The sequence below is a fragment of the Papio anubis genome, chromosome 5 (genome assembly GCF_008728515.1).
Source record: "Papio anubis isolate 15944 chromosome 5, Panubis1.0, whole genome shotgun sequence".
NCBI classification, from domain to species: Eukaryota; Metazoa; Chordata; class Mammalia; order Primates; family Cercopithecidae; genus Papio; species Papio anubis.
Window position 1 is genome coordinate 161,961,392 of NC_044980.1, and position 14,273 is coordinate 161,975,664.

General features: G+C 44.4%; 1 protein-coding gene across 2 annotated transcripts in view; it reads right to left on the reverse strand.

Annotated features, from left to right (window-relative positions):
• The window catches only part of SLIT3 (slit guidance ligand 3), a 636,360-nt gene extending 635,730 nt beyond the window's left edge, over positions 1 to 630 (reverse strand). Inside the window, exon 1 of one of the 2 annotated variants that reach the window (XM_017960112.2) lies at positions 8 to 630. In XM_017960112.2, the coding sequence (XP_017815601.1) occupies positions 8 to 204 (197 nt within the window). In that variant the 5' untranslated portion in view covers positions 205 to 630. The remainder of the gene's footprint in view (positions 1 to 7) is intronic. The other variant, XM_017960114.2, reaches the window with a different exon arrangement.
• Between the last annotated feature and the right edge of the window lie 13,643 nt (positions 631 to 14,273).

The following is a 14,273-nucleotide window of genomic DNA, read 5'->3' on the forward strand; positions in this document are numbered from 1 at the left end:
TACTCACAGGCGCTCAGCGTTGCGGGGGATGCCCCGAGGAACCGCGCGGAGGCCCAGCCCGTGGCAGTCCACGCTGGCGGCGGAGCAGGTACACTTGGTGGGGCAGGCGACGGCTGGGGGCCCACTCAGGACGCTCGCCAGCGCCAAGGCCAGCGCTAGGCGGGCGCGCACGGCAGCGCCGACCCCTGTCCACCCGGGGGCCATGGTGTGCAGGGCCCTGCTCCCGGAGGAGGCTGCCTCTGCGGGGCAAGACGCGTGGAGCCCGAGGAGTCGCGCGGGGAGCGCGGGCGGCCTGGGGAGCGGGCGGCGGAGTTGGCGCGGAGGAGGGGCGAGCTCGGCGCTCAGGCGCACGGGGCGCGGGCGGAGCGGGGCGCGCCGGGCGGCGGCGGCGGCGGCAGCGGCAGCAGCAGCTCCATCGGCGGGGCCGGCGCTGCCCCGCTGCGCATCGCTGGGAGTGCCCAGGTGCGGAGCGCCCCCTGGCCCCGCTGGCCCGCGGGCCCAGTTGGGGACCTGGGGCGAGCGCAGTGGGGCGTGGCGCCCGGGGAGGTCCGGCTTGGGGCTGAGCTGCGGAGCGCGGCGGCGGCGGCTGCGGCTGGGGCACGGGGCGGCCGGGTGAGCTGGCCGGCGCTCGCTCTCTCCATTCACTGAGCAGGGCAGACACCGGAGACGCGGGGCCCACCCCTCCCGCCCCCCCCTCAAAAAAAACGCCAACTCCGCCTCCCATTGGCTGCGCCGCGCGTCATGTCGACTAAGTTGAGAACTTTGCTGGAGCGACCGAGAGCCTGGAGGGAGGAGGCAGTAGAGGAGGGAGAGAGAAGGAACCAGGGAAGGAAAGGGGCTCGGCCAGCAGGGCCCCGGGAAAGAAACACTGAAACTCATTCACTGTTAGGAGCCAAGGACGGATAAGGCTCCTGACACTTTTTTTTTTTTTTAATTCTTGCACTGAGCTGAGCACTCTACTCATATTCTTTACTTAAGTCCACGATCTTCCAAGGGGGCATCTGAAAACAGCTCAGAGAAGTGAAGCGACTTGCTGGAGATCGCACAGCTGCTAGGGACGCCAAACCATGGCACTGTCGCCCACGAAGCCGCTTCCCTACTGCACCTAGTACTCATGGCAAAGATCCGCAATTTTGCGGTTGACACCAATGTACTCCACAGCTACACACACACACACACACACAAACACACACACACACAGTGGTCCATGTTGTTGAGGTCACTGGTGGCAAACCTTACCCGGAAACTTGCCCTGCTTTGCCCAGACCCAACGCTTGGTGGGCTGCTGAAAGTAGTGATGGCAGCGACTCGGACCCCTGGATTGACAATGCCTTCTTCCATCCTTGGGTTTCTGCTTCCTGACTGGGTGACTCTGGGCCAATCGTGTCATCTCTGAGCCTTCATTTTCTCAAATCAGGGGCCACAGTCCTGCCTGGCCTCATCTCCCTGGGTTGTTTGGAGCATCACAGAAGATAACGTGTTTTTGCAAAAGTCATTCGCAGATGAGGCATCCCTTCTGTCCCCAGCGCCTTCTTTCTTCCAGCGTCCGCTTTAAATTGACTAGGTCTGAGCTTTTCCAGATGCCAGTGGGGAGGGGCGCGTGCGTTAGAGGCTCCATAAATACTTGTAGGAATGATTTTGTTTGTTTGTTTGAAAGGAAAGGGCAGGAACTGCAGGAAGTATTGCCCAGATTTCCTTGAGGTCCGCTCACACTGAGAAGGCCTGAATGAGCCCTGCATATATATACACACACACTGGTATCTACATATTCACAGCCACTCACACACTTTCACATACTCAGGCTTACACACACCCATTTACACACACGCAATCACACACACGTGCACATGCATGCTCGCGCGCGCGCACGCACACACATACACACACACAGTGACAACTATACTCCTGAGAGCGCTTCTCTTTTCTTTCATAAGAATGCTATTCTGATTTCTTCTACCTCATTTTCCTTCAAGGAAACTTTGAACTACTTGACCATATCCTGTGAATATATAGTAGAGTTGCACATTTATTGTATTATACTTTGCAGATTTTCAGTCTTAGCTTCGGGCACCCAGTTGCGCGCGCGCGCGCACACACACACATGCACACTCAAATACACACACACGCACACTCAAACACACGCACGCGCGCACACACACACACACTCGAGTCCCTTCATCATTCATAAACACATTAGGTGCAATTTACTGCTGTTATTCTTGGGAACCGCTTTCTGCACAGATGCTGTTGTCATCGCCCCCTGGTGGCCGGCGAGGGTCTATGCTCCGGTCCTCAGGGTGACTTCAGCATTTAAGAACTCTAAACATCCTTTCCCCCCTTGCTCTGAAGCTCTCCTCCAAACCTTGAACCAATTTAGTACCAGGACTGAGGCAGATGAGAGAACCGGGCAAGGGCCCAAGGGCACAAAGCGTCTCAGACTGTCTGGAGCAGCAAAGAGTAGGGTTTTCTTTGTTTTCCCAAATGCATGCTAGAGCATGTTTTGCAATCCCTTCGGGCTGGGCCTGGATCTGTGCTCTGGGCGCAGTGGGGGACTGTGTTTTCCATTTAAGCTGCTCAGAGGGTTTCATGAGCCAGACTATATCTTTAAAGGGCTTTATAGGCATTCAAGTGTGATTTTTCCTGGGAGAAGTCCCTTAGAACAGATGGCAAGGGTCCTTCAGAGTCAATCATCCCCTAGGAGGAGGCAAGTGGGAAATACATGAGGGGCCCAGAGCACCAGGATACACAGAATCATGGAGTGTTTGGGCTGATACAGCCTTAGAAATCACCTAATCCAACATTTCTACAAGTGCCTTCTGATGACTACTGGTTCCACATGTTTCATCATGGGGGAGAAAAAAGTTTCCTTGGGAAAGATAGATTGAGAAATGCTACTCACCTTCACCCCTCTTCAATATCTGCATCAGAGATGAGTGTTTTTAAGACCCTGAGAAGTCCTGCAATAAGGAAACCAGTTTAAGACTTATTTAACCCAATTTCCCAGCATACAGGACCCCTTTTCATGTAAACTGGAAATTCTCTTGGAACATATGTTGAGACCCCAAATAGCTCAACTCTTGTATTTTACTAACAAGGAAGCTGAGTTTCAGAGAAAGGTGGGCATTTATGCAGGGTCGCCTAGCTAATTAGTGAAATAACCAGAGCTAGGACTCGGGGCTTCCGGTGCTGAAAATGTGGCTCCGTCCACTCCCTCAGCTGATTCTGGGGCATCTGCAGAAGGCGGCAGCCACCCCATGGAGGAATTACCCTCCTTGGAGAAGACTGGGTATGTCGTTAGGAGGTCAGGCTATTGTTTAGAACTTTCTATGTCCAAAGGCCAAAGGTGGTTTTACACTCTGTGGTGTCATTTTTACAGTTCCACAAAGTCCCTGGACAACTTTTGAACTTTTCCCTTTACTTTTCCGTAGGCTTTTCAAAAGCAAACTACTCGCCCATTATTGCAAGAAACCCCATCTCAAACTTTCTCCTCAACCCGTATTTCTCAAAAGCAAACTACTCGCCCATTACTGCAAGAAACCCCATCTCAAACTTTCTCCTCAACCTGTGTTTCTCAAAAGCAAACTACTCACCCATTCCTTTAAGAAACCCCATCTCAAACTTTCTCGTCGACCTGTGTTTATCTCCATGTGTAAGGTACCACCCTACACGTGGCCACCACAATCAGCTGAGGTTTTCTGTTTCCAACCAGCCAGATTAACCATTTGTGCTCACCATTCTCCAATGAATTCTCCAGATCTACTCTCTGCCCACTGTCGGAGGCAGTTCTGTTCCTCAGAACAAACAAAAAACTTTAGCTTATTGAATTTTCAAAAAAAAAAAAAAAAGACTTTTAAAGAAAGCCATGGATAGCATACAGAATCTAAGGGAAAAATTGAAGATGGAGGCTTCAACAAAGACAAGACCCAAGACAGGATCTAGGTGCCAAACCCAAGATTTCCAAATTCCCAGGAGGGAGCAATGGATTGTCCTGACTTGAGTCACGTGATCTCCCTTTTGGCCAGAGAACACAAGAACTATGGGTGACAGTTTTATGGAAACTGCACTCAGCTGGGCAGGTAGGAGTCCTGCTCTCAAAGGAAAATCCAGGAGCTATTAGCTGAAAAGTGGATGGGAGTATTGAGAAGGCAAAACAGCTCAAGGAATTTTCCTTCTCTCACACACCACAGCCATTTAATTCTTCAGTTCTGTTCATTCTTCCCCATGACCATCTCTTGACTGTATCCCCTCTTCATCTCTGGTCCTCCTGCTATTGTTCAGATCCTAGTTTCATGCATAGGTATTGCTCACTGGCCCCCACATAATTTCTCTAACTTTATTTCTTAGTTTTTTGCTCCACCAATCCATCCTTTGCCCTGATGATCCAAGGATCTTAAATACAGACCTGACAATGTAATTTTGAACTCTGGGGTTGTTTTCTGCTTCTTCCACCTCATCTGCCACCACTCCTCCACATCCACTCAATACCCATCCCAGAACATCCTTTCCTACTCCAGAGTCTGTCTACCCCAGAGTCCGTGTAGCAGCCAAATCCTCCGGTTTAGAAGCTGAATCCTCTGGACTTGTTCGTCCATACTATTAGGTTCTTGGAGATAGTGACCCTGTAACCCTGTGTAATCCAATTTTTTGAAACTTGTATTATAAAAAGTTTCAGGCGTATAGAGATGTCTAATCAAGTTTTGCAATCTTGATATCTAGAGGTGCAAATCTTGGTATCTTGATGATTAATAAATGAATACATGAATGAATGAATAAACAAATGAATGATCTTCCAATCAGCCAGCTTATTTTACATTCTCCTATTGTATTTTTATTCATTTTCATCAGTGTTACTCAATCTTTTGGGGGAAGGGGTGGTTACATTCTTCTAGAATGCTCTTGCAAATGATACACATTGCCCACCCCCACCCCCAATTCTGATATATTTGCTTCACCCCATCAAGACTAACAATTTGAGCTCATTATTCTCCAATTGATTCTTCAGATCCACTCTCTGCCCACTGTCAGAGGCAGTTCTGTTCCCCAGGAAATTAACCTTTACAGACTGCATCACCTCAACTCCCTTGGATCCAGCCATATGGGGAACTAGCTCAGAGAGCTAGAGGAGAGAGGCCAAGGCTTCCTCCATAGGACTACAGTTTGTCAATGGCTGCCTTTCCCTATTGAAGGTCATAGGTCATGTCCAACAGCTGTCTTCTTCAGCTATGGGTCTCCTTGGAAATCACTGCCATCCCATTATGCCTTCAGAGGACAGGAATGGAAATAGCTTTCCACTGCTGCTAAACCTTGGGCATTCCATCCATTATTGATTTATTTTCTTTTTTCTTTCTTTCTTTTTTTTTTTTTGAGATGGAGTCTCACTTTGTCACCCAGGCTAGAGTGCAGTGGCGCAATCTTGGCTCAATGAAGCCTCCGCCTCCCGGGTTCAAGCAGTTCTCTGCCTCAACCTCCCAAGTAGCTGGGATTACAGGCACCCACCACAACACCTGGCTAATTTTTGTATTTTTAGTAGAGATGAGGTTTCGCCATCTTGGCCAGGCTGGTTCATGAACTCCTGACCTCGTGATCCACCCACCTGAGCCTCCCAAAGTGTTGACTTACAGGCGTGAGCCACCGCACCCTGCCCCCTCGTTGATTTCTTAACCCTGCCTCACCTTTCCATATAGTCCCTTTACCAGACTTTCTTCAGGTGCTCCTTTGAATTATCCATTTCCTACCAGGGACGCTGAAACTGACACACCACCTCACTGAGCTGCTGAGGCAGATCTCAAAGGAGTAGGTAAACAGGAAGCGGGAAGAGAGAAAATGAAACCCCCAATTTGAGATTAAGGCTATGATCCCTATTACATTTTCCTGGGAGAGAGAATAACTCATGTATGTAAATTTTAGGTCATTTCTGGAGAAATGGCCTAAAAGGGGTAAGGAAGTGGCCTAGGAAAAGATACCATCCATTGGACCTAGAAGGACAGAAGGACATTGTTTTCTTTTTTTTTCTTTTTTTTTTTTTTTTTTGAGACAGAATCATCTTGCTCTGTCGCCCAGACTGGAGTCTAATAGAGCAATCTCGGCTCACTGCAACCTCCGCCTCCCAGGTTCAAGCGATTCTCCTGCCTCAGCCTCCTGAATAGCTGGGATTACAGGCATGCACCACCACACCCAGCTAATTTGTTTTTGTATTTTTAGTAGAGACGGGGTTTTGCCATGTTGGTTAGGCTGGTCTCGAACTCCTGACCTCAGGTGATCAGCCCATCTCAGCCTCCCAAAGTGCTGGGATTACAGGTGTGAGCCACAGCGCCCAGCCTGAAGGACATTGTTTTCAATGCAAATACTTCTCTCTTTCTCCCCTGAAAGAGAATGAACAATAAAGGTTTATTGCCAGTTAATCTATTGAGCCTCCCCAAGGGATAAGAACTACTCTGAATACAAAAATGTTTAACGAATGAATATGTAACATAAATTTGATAAATGAATATTAAAATAAGTAACCTATTGATATGGTTAGGCTTTGTGTCCACACCCAAATCTCATCTTGAATTCTAATCCCCATAGTCCCCATGTGTCGAGGGAGACACCAGGTGGAGGGAATTGAATCCTGGGAGTGGCTTCTCCCATGCTGTTTTCATGACAGTGAATGTGTTCTCATGATACCTGATGGTTTTATAAGGGGCTGTTTCCCCCTTTGCTCCGCACTTCTTCCTGCCGCTTTCCGAAGAAGGTGCCTTGCTTCCCCTTCTCCTTCCATGATGACTGTAAATTTCCCCAGGCCTCCCCAGCCATGCTGAACTGTGAGTCAATTAAACCTCTTGCCTTTATACCCAGTCTCGGGCAGTTCTCTATAGCAGCATGAAAACAGACTCATACACTTATCATGAGGAAGAAGATCGAGCAATAAAACCTTTCAAAATCTATATTCAACTGTAGCGGACACCTATTAATTGGCCTTCTGCTCTAACTGTGTGATTATGGTTCCGAATTGTCTTGTTTGTATATGAGCTTGCTTTCCTCAATACACTGATTTTTTTAAGGGGTGGGCACATGACTGAAATGGACCAAGCAGAGTCCTTTCCTGGGATTTTTCAAGCTGAAACTGGAGGAAAAGATCTAGTCGTTCTGGGGCACTAAAACTGTAGCATGTGAGGAACAGGAGTGAGCAACCATGTGTTCCAGTCGAGACTAACCGTGGTGAAAGAGACTAAATTCGATCCATCTTCCAGAAGTGTAAGTGGCATTCAGCGGAATTTACCAATCAAATAAACATTTATTGAGAACTTTAGATACAACCACAGCTGACAAAAATCCAATTGGGAAGACAAAATTAAGATACATGAATGAAGAGGAAAGATATGGTATATAACTAAATGCTAAGTGATATGGGTCACGTAGTAAGTGCTACACAAATTCTGAAGAGGGAGAAATCACTTCAAGCTGGGAAGGAGGGCTGAATAATTCAGTCTGGCGTTTGAAGGATGCATGGGTTTGCTAATGTCAATGAGAGGGAGAAGGGTTCTGGCATTGAGAGAAACAGAGGCAGGGTGGTAGGAATAGAATAGTGTTTGAGCTGCGAAGAAGGCTTTGAGAATGTGGAGTATAAGAGAGTTTGGAGCACATTTCTATTTGCCTAAGAGACAATTGGAGAAAAAAAAGTTTTGATACCTAATTTGCCCGTGACTGTGGCTTGGCTGCCTTGCTTTAGAAACTGGAGGACTCTGTGTAGAGGCAATGGCTCTGACTTTGAGAGGTGATACAAATTGGAATCCTCAGAAAGGAACCAGAAATATGTCCCCAGTTCAACTTTGCCCTGGTCTGAGAGGAAGCCAGATGATTTGGGAGCTCTTGGTTCTCTAAACTGGTGCAGCAAGAGGCAAGTCAGCCAGGTGTGGGGTCAGGCTCTTGGTCCTCAGAGCCAGAGTGCTGACCCGAGAGGCCTGGCAGACAGATGAATGTGATCACGGACCTCTCCAAATTGTACAGGGAAGATTTGTCTCATATTTGAGCAAAGAAAGAACTGTCACTAGGGAGATGGCTCTCCAATTTGAGGAACATTAATCACCTAATTAACCAGAACACCTGCTCATAAAAATGGTCCCACCCAGGGAATCAAGTTAAACAAAGCATGAGGATGTGCTGCACAGACTTAGCTGTGGCATCTGTATCCTTGGCTGGCCTCCTTGGGCACTGAGGCTCACAATACTCTCCAGCCAGCTGTTGGGCTTGACAGAGGCTTCCGAACACCAGCCTTGTTTAGCAAGCCGTGATTAGTGAAAAACTCAGAGAACTCCTCTTGCAACTTACCTTGAATCGTGGATACTGGTGAAAGTGCTGGCCAGTATTCTGAGTGTTTTGCATACATTAAGTCTCTAATACAACAACCAAAGGAAATCTCCTACTTTTGCTGAGGCTAGTGTGATGCTCACATATCTAGTTTCTTCTTCTGGGCACACGGGAAGACTGCATTTCCCAGCCTCCATTGCAGTGAGGTTGGTGCCATGTGCCTCATTCTGACCAAAGGAGCATGTGCAAAAGTGGTGCATACCACTTCCGGACTTGGTCTTGGAAACTTCTTATGCAATCAGTACAGTGCTCTCTCTCTCTGTCTATTAGCTGGACACATAGAGGGGATTCAGGGAAGGATCCCAGGGTGTCCTGAGAGAATGGCAGAGATACAGAAAGAAAGGCCCTGGAATTCCTAAATCACCACATAGAAGATGGTGGCCAAACAGTCTGTACTATGAGAAAAAACTAAACTTCCCACTGAGATTTGAAGGTTTGAATCACTGATGCAATCTTGGCAATTATGTTTCCTCAAATCACACAGGACCAATCTTAGAGAAAGCTGCTACCTATGTGGTATGATTTCAGAAACTTCAGGAAATTCCTCCATCCCAAAATAATACCTCCTCCTATTGGTTAATCACTGACATGCTTTTAAATAGGAACCCTCATTATCTGTTCTTTACTTACCTTAGCATTCCTTCAACATATATTTGTGGAATAGTTTTTAGGTTCAGATAATCCTGGAAGTGTTATGGTGATGAAAAAGTAAACATGGTTGCTATTCTCGTAGAATGTTTTATGGGAAACAGATGTAAACCAACCAATTACACAAGAACATTAATACATACTTACAAATTATAAAAGTTAGGAAGGGAATGAATAGGGTGATGTAATAAAGATAAATAGAAGTTGGCAAAGTTTCAAAAAAAGTAGTCAGGGAAGGAGACTTAAAGTATAAAAAGAATCTAGCTACGATGTGTGAGATATGGAAGCGAGTAGGTCATTATTCTAAGAGAGACAACAGCACATGCAAAGGCGTTAAAATATGACTTTGATAGCTGGAGAAACATAGGAAAGGCACTGTGGTTAGATCCTAGAAAGGGAAGGAGATCTGTTCTGGGAAGGTTAGAATTATTTCTCCTTCACTATTGCATTGAGCCCAGTATACATGAAGTACTCTGGTGAGTGACATTCCTCCGTTCATTTGTGTATAAGAAGGGAAGCCTGGCCAGTCGCGGTGGCTGACGCCTGTAATCCCAGCACTTTGGGAAGCCTAGGCGAGCAGACCACCCGACATCAGGAGTTCAAGACAAGCCTGGCCAACTTGGGGAAACCCTGTCTCTACTAAAAATACAAAATTAGCCATGCGTGGTGGTGGGCACCTGCAGTACCAGCTATTTGGGAGGCTGAGGCAGGAGAATTGCTTGAACTCAGGAGGCAGAGGTTGCAGTGAGCCAAGATTGTGCCACTCATAGCCTGGGTGACAGAGCGAGACTCCATCTCAAAAAAAAAGAAAAAAAAAAAAAAAAGAGAAGCTTAAACTTTTGGATGAATCTGACTTGACTTAGAGTCTATTGCAGTTTTAGAAGTATTTGAATACAGGGGGCTGATCAAAGGCACTCTACTTAGAGGATTGCTATGAAAGCTATCTTGTATAGGAGCATGATATTTTCCCACAACTTTTAAGCTTTTTGATGTGGCTCAGGGCAAGGGGTTGGAGTTGATGAAGACCACTGCGGTAGGAGGTTAAAGCCCCTCTAGCCCTTGGAGCTGCCATCTCATTGAAGGCATGGACATTTCTATAAAATATTTTATTGTATACATTTCCATTTGCAAAGTTTAGCTAATGGCACCATCATCTACTAAGATGGCTAGACCAAAAACTTAAATGTCATCTTTAGCTCTTCCCTTTTTTCCTCTTAACCTATCCCACATTCATCAGCTCACCAAGACCTGTTGATTTTATTATTATTATTATTATTATTATTATACTTTAAGTTCAAGGGTACATGTACACAATGTGCATGTTTATTACATATGTATACATGTGCCATGTTGGTGTGCTGCACCCATAAACTCATCATTTACATTAGGTATTTCTCCTAATGCTATCCCTCCCCCATCCCCCAACCCCATGGCAGACCCCAGGGTGTGATGTTCCTGGCCCTGTATCCAAGTATTCTCATTGTTCATTTCCCACCTATGAGTGAGAACATGCAGTGTTTGGTTTTCTGTCCTTGCGATAGTTTGTTCAGAATAATGGTTTCCAGTTTCATCCATGTCCCTACAAACAACATGAACTCATCCTTTTTTATGGCTGCATAGTATTCCATGGTGTATATGTGCCACATTTTCCTAATCCAGTCTATCACTGATGGGCATTTGGGTTGGTTCCAAGTCTTTGACTTCATATGTGGTAAGATCCACCCCTCCGCCCCATACCTGTCATCTGGGCCCTTTAACTGGCTTCCCTGCCCAACACCTGTCCAGTCATATTTTCCAGAGCCTCTGAGGGCTTTCCATGACTTACATTACTTAAAGTCTGAGGAACACACATGGTAAGGAAGGATCTTTGTCAAGTGTTCTCTTCCCCGCCTTTATCTCCTGCTTCGTTCTTCACCAATTCCTATTCCCACCTTAGGCTGAGCTATGGAGACTCAACGTTTCCTGAAAGTGTTGAGGGCTTGATGGTTCACCTGTGAACTTCCCCCATGCTCTTCTCTCTTTTATGGATGCCCTTGCCCACCTCCTCCCTCTGACCACAGTGTCCTGGTCCTTCCCACTGCGGCCCATGCATCAACACATGTGTGAAACATTTTATACTTTCCTCCCTATTAACTCCCCTACCATATTAGAGACTTCTTCATTTGACCTGTGGCTATATAAACCTCTATCATTACACTTCTTCCATTAATCCTTACACATCTTCCTCCTTCCCCAGTTAGACTGTAAGTCTCTTGAGAAATGAGATGTGATTCGCCAAACTCCTCATGAGAATTGTCCATCCTCACTGGATCCAATTCCTCTCTTCTCATTCTTTCTTGATCCCACTCCTTCCAGAATTTCTCCCTAACACTTTACTGAAACTGTTCTTTTCAATGACCTCCCCATCCTTCTAGGTAAACTGGGCCAAAATTCTTGGAATTACCCCTCATTTCTCCATTCCTCTCTTACTCAACATCCAAAAAATCAGCAAATCCTGTTTATTTTTTTCTTCAAGTCCATAATCCAACCATTTATTTTCATGTCTGTCATTACCACAAGTGACTGTCATTCCTGGACTGGATTATAGTAATAAACTCCCAACTCCTGCCACCATCATTCCCTTCCTTCTGTAGTCAACTTTTAACCCAGTAGTCCTGTCATGATAATATATATGTCAGATCATGTCATTCCTCTGATCCAAAGCTTTCAATATAGACTTCTGCTTCTAGCTGTGATGGCATAATGGAACTGGATTTATTCTTCCACCTTAAACAAGAAGAAAAACTGGACAAACTATACAGAAAAAAAGTTTTTTTGTTTTTATTTTCCAAATGCTGGAAAATTGGAAGTGCATTCCTGAGCTCTCTAACATGACAAATTAGGTGAGTTGTATGATGATAATAGCTTATTGTCTAGAAATAATTCCCAGGATGCAGTGCAGGGAGGATTCAGCATTCTGTCGTAGTTGAGCAGACAGAGATCAGAGGGTCCAGTGTGTCTAGAATTGTAAGATGGCATACCTGAAAGATGGGAGCTAAGTGGTAGGAGGGTTCCAGAGATCTCCAGAGAGGTTCCCTTGAGTGTTGGCTGAATATGTGTGAGGGAAACCCTATGAGCCTGGGAAGAAAAGACACTTAAGATCAGTAGCCTGAATAATTCCCAGAATTCACACATGACTGATAATAGTTCGTGTTTTCACCACCATAGTGAGAAACCCTCATAATATTTAGGGTATTGGGTAAAAGCCTCAGAAGAGTGTTGCCTTGTAGTGGAGTTAAAGACACCTTGGACACATCCTAAAAAAAATATTTAAAAACAAGCCTTGACAGGATGCAATTGATTTCATGTAACTTAACTGTGAGATGGAACAAAACTCTATACTCCTATTTAAAGAAATATAGCAAGATCATCCAACAATTTAAATTTCACAGTGACTGACATCCAATCAAAATTATCAGGAATATGAGGAAGCCTGAAAATATAACTTATTAAAATGAAAAAAATAGAAATAGACCTGGATATTGTAAAGATGACATTATTAACAGACAAGGATGTTAAAGCAGCGATTATAAATATTCTTCATAAACTTAGAAGGTAAGAAAAAATGGAAGATACAAAAGAGAACCAAATGAATCCTGTCAAAGCTAACACATGGATGAACTTTGAGGACATAATACTAAGTAAAATAAGCTAGTCACAGAAGGACAAATCCTGCATGATTCCATTTATATTAAGAATCTAAAGTAGCCAAACTCATAGAGGCTAAAAGTAGAATAGTGGTTGCCAGGGGCATAGGGTAGAGAGAACTCGGTGAGGGGAATTGTTGTTCAATGGGTATAGAGTTTCAGTCATACAAGTTGAGAAAGTTCTAGAGATCTGCCATACACCAATAGGCATATAGTTAACAATACTGTACTGTACACTTAAACGTTTGTTAAGACAGTAGATTTCATGCTATGTGTTTCTATTATCACAATAAAAAAATTACCAAATGGAACTTCTAGAGATGTAAAATACAACACAGGAAAATAAATTACACTGGATAGAATTTACAGCAGGTCAAATCTAGCAGAAGGTCTTGAATTCAGGATTTAGTTTAAAAAAAAACTCCAAAAACCCATCTTGCAACTTAATTATAAAAGACCAACAGACAAATTAAAAATTGGCAAACGACTTGAAGAGACACTTTAGCAAAGAAGAGATATGAAGAGTTACAAATAATGAACAGATGGAAAGATGCTCAAAATTATTAGCCATTAGGGAAATGCAAGTTAAAATCACAGTAAGATGCCACTCCATAACCTCTAGAAGGACCAGCATCAAAAAGACTGAAGTTTGGGTGAAACAGGAACCCCATTAATTGATAGTAGGAATGAAAATGGTACTACTACTTTGAAAAACAGTTTCAATTATGATATCGCATGTTAAACATGCACTTATACAATTCAGCATTTCACTCTAAGTCCTTACCAAAAAGTATATATGTATGTATGTCTACACAAAGTATATATACATATGTCCACACAAAGATTTATATATGAATGTTTATAGTAGCATTAGTTATATATGAATGTTTATAGTAGCATTATTCGTAATAGCCAAAAAATTGGAAAACTTCTATGTGTCTATCAACTGATGACTGGATGAAAAACTAAAAATGATTTATTCATGCAATGGAAAACTACTCATCAATTAAAAGGGATAAACTCTTGATACATGGAATAATGTGGCTGAAACTCAAAAGCATGATGTTAAGTGAAAGAAGCCAGACACAGAGACAAGATTATACACCATAGAATTCCATTTATTTGAAATGTAAAGAAAAGGCAAAACTATTGAGACAGAGAGCAGATCAGTGGTTGCCTGAGGCCGAGGGGATGGCGGGACAGACAGTGGAAACTGCTAACAGGCATGAGTGCGCTCTTTGGGGCAACACAAGTGTTCTAAGGCTGGATTGTGGTGATAGTCACACGAGTATAAAAATTTCCTAAAACTCATCAAACTCGGCTTAAAATGAGTGACTTGTATTACATGTAGATTTTACCTTATAATAAAGTTGTTTAAAAAGGTAACTGTTTAAAGTAAAGTAACAATGTACCAAGGGGGTTATAACAGGTGTTAAAATAAAGTATATGAAAATAACAGCACAAAGAACAGGAGAACAGTAATGGAAGTATACTGTTGTAAGGTTCTTACGCTGTAGGTAAAGTGGTATGATATTATTTGAAAGTAGACTATGATTAGTTAAAGACATATGTTGTAAACCCTAGGGAAAC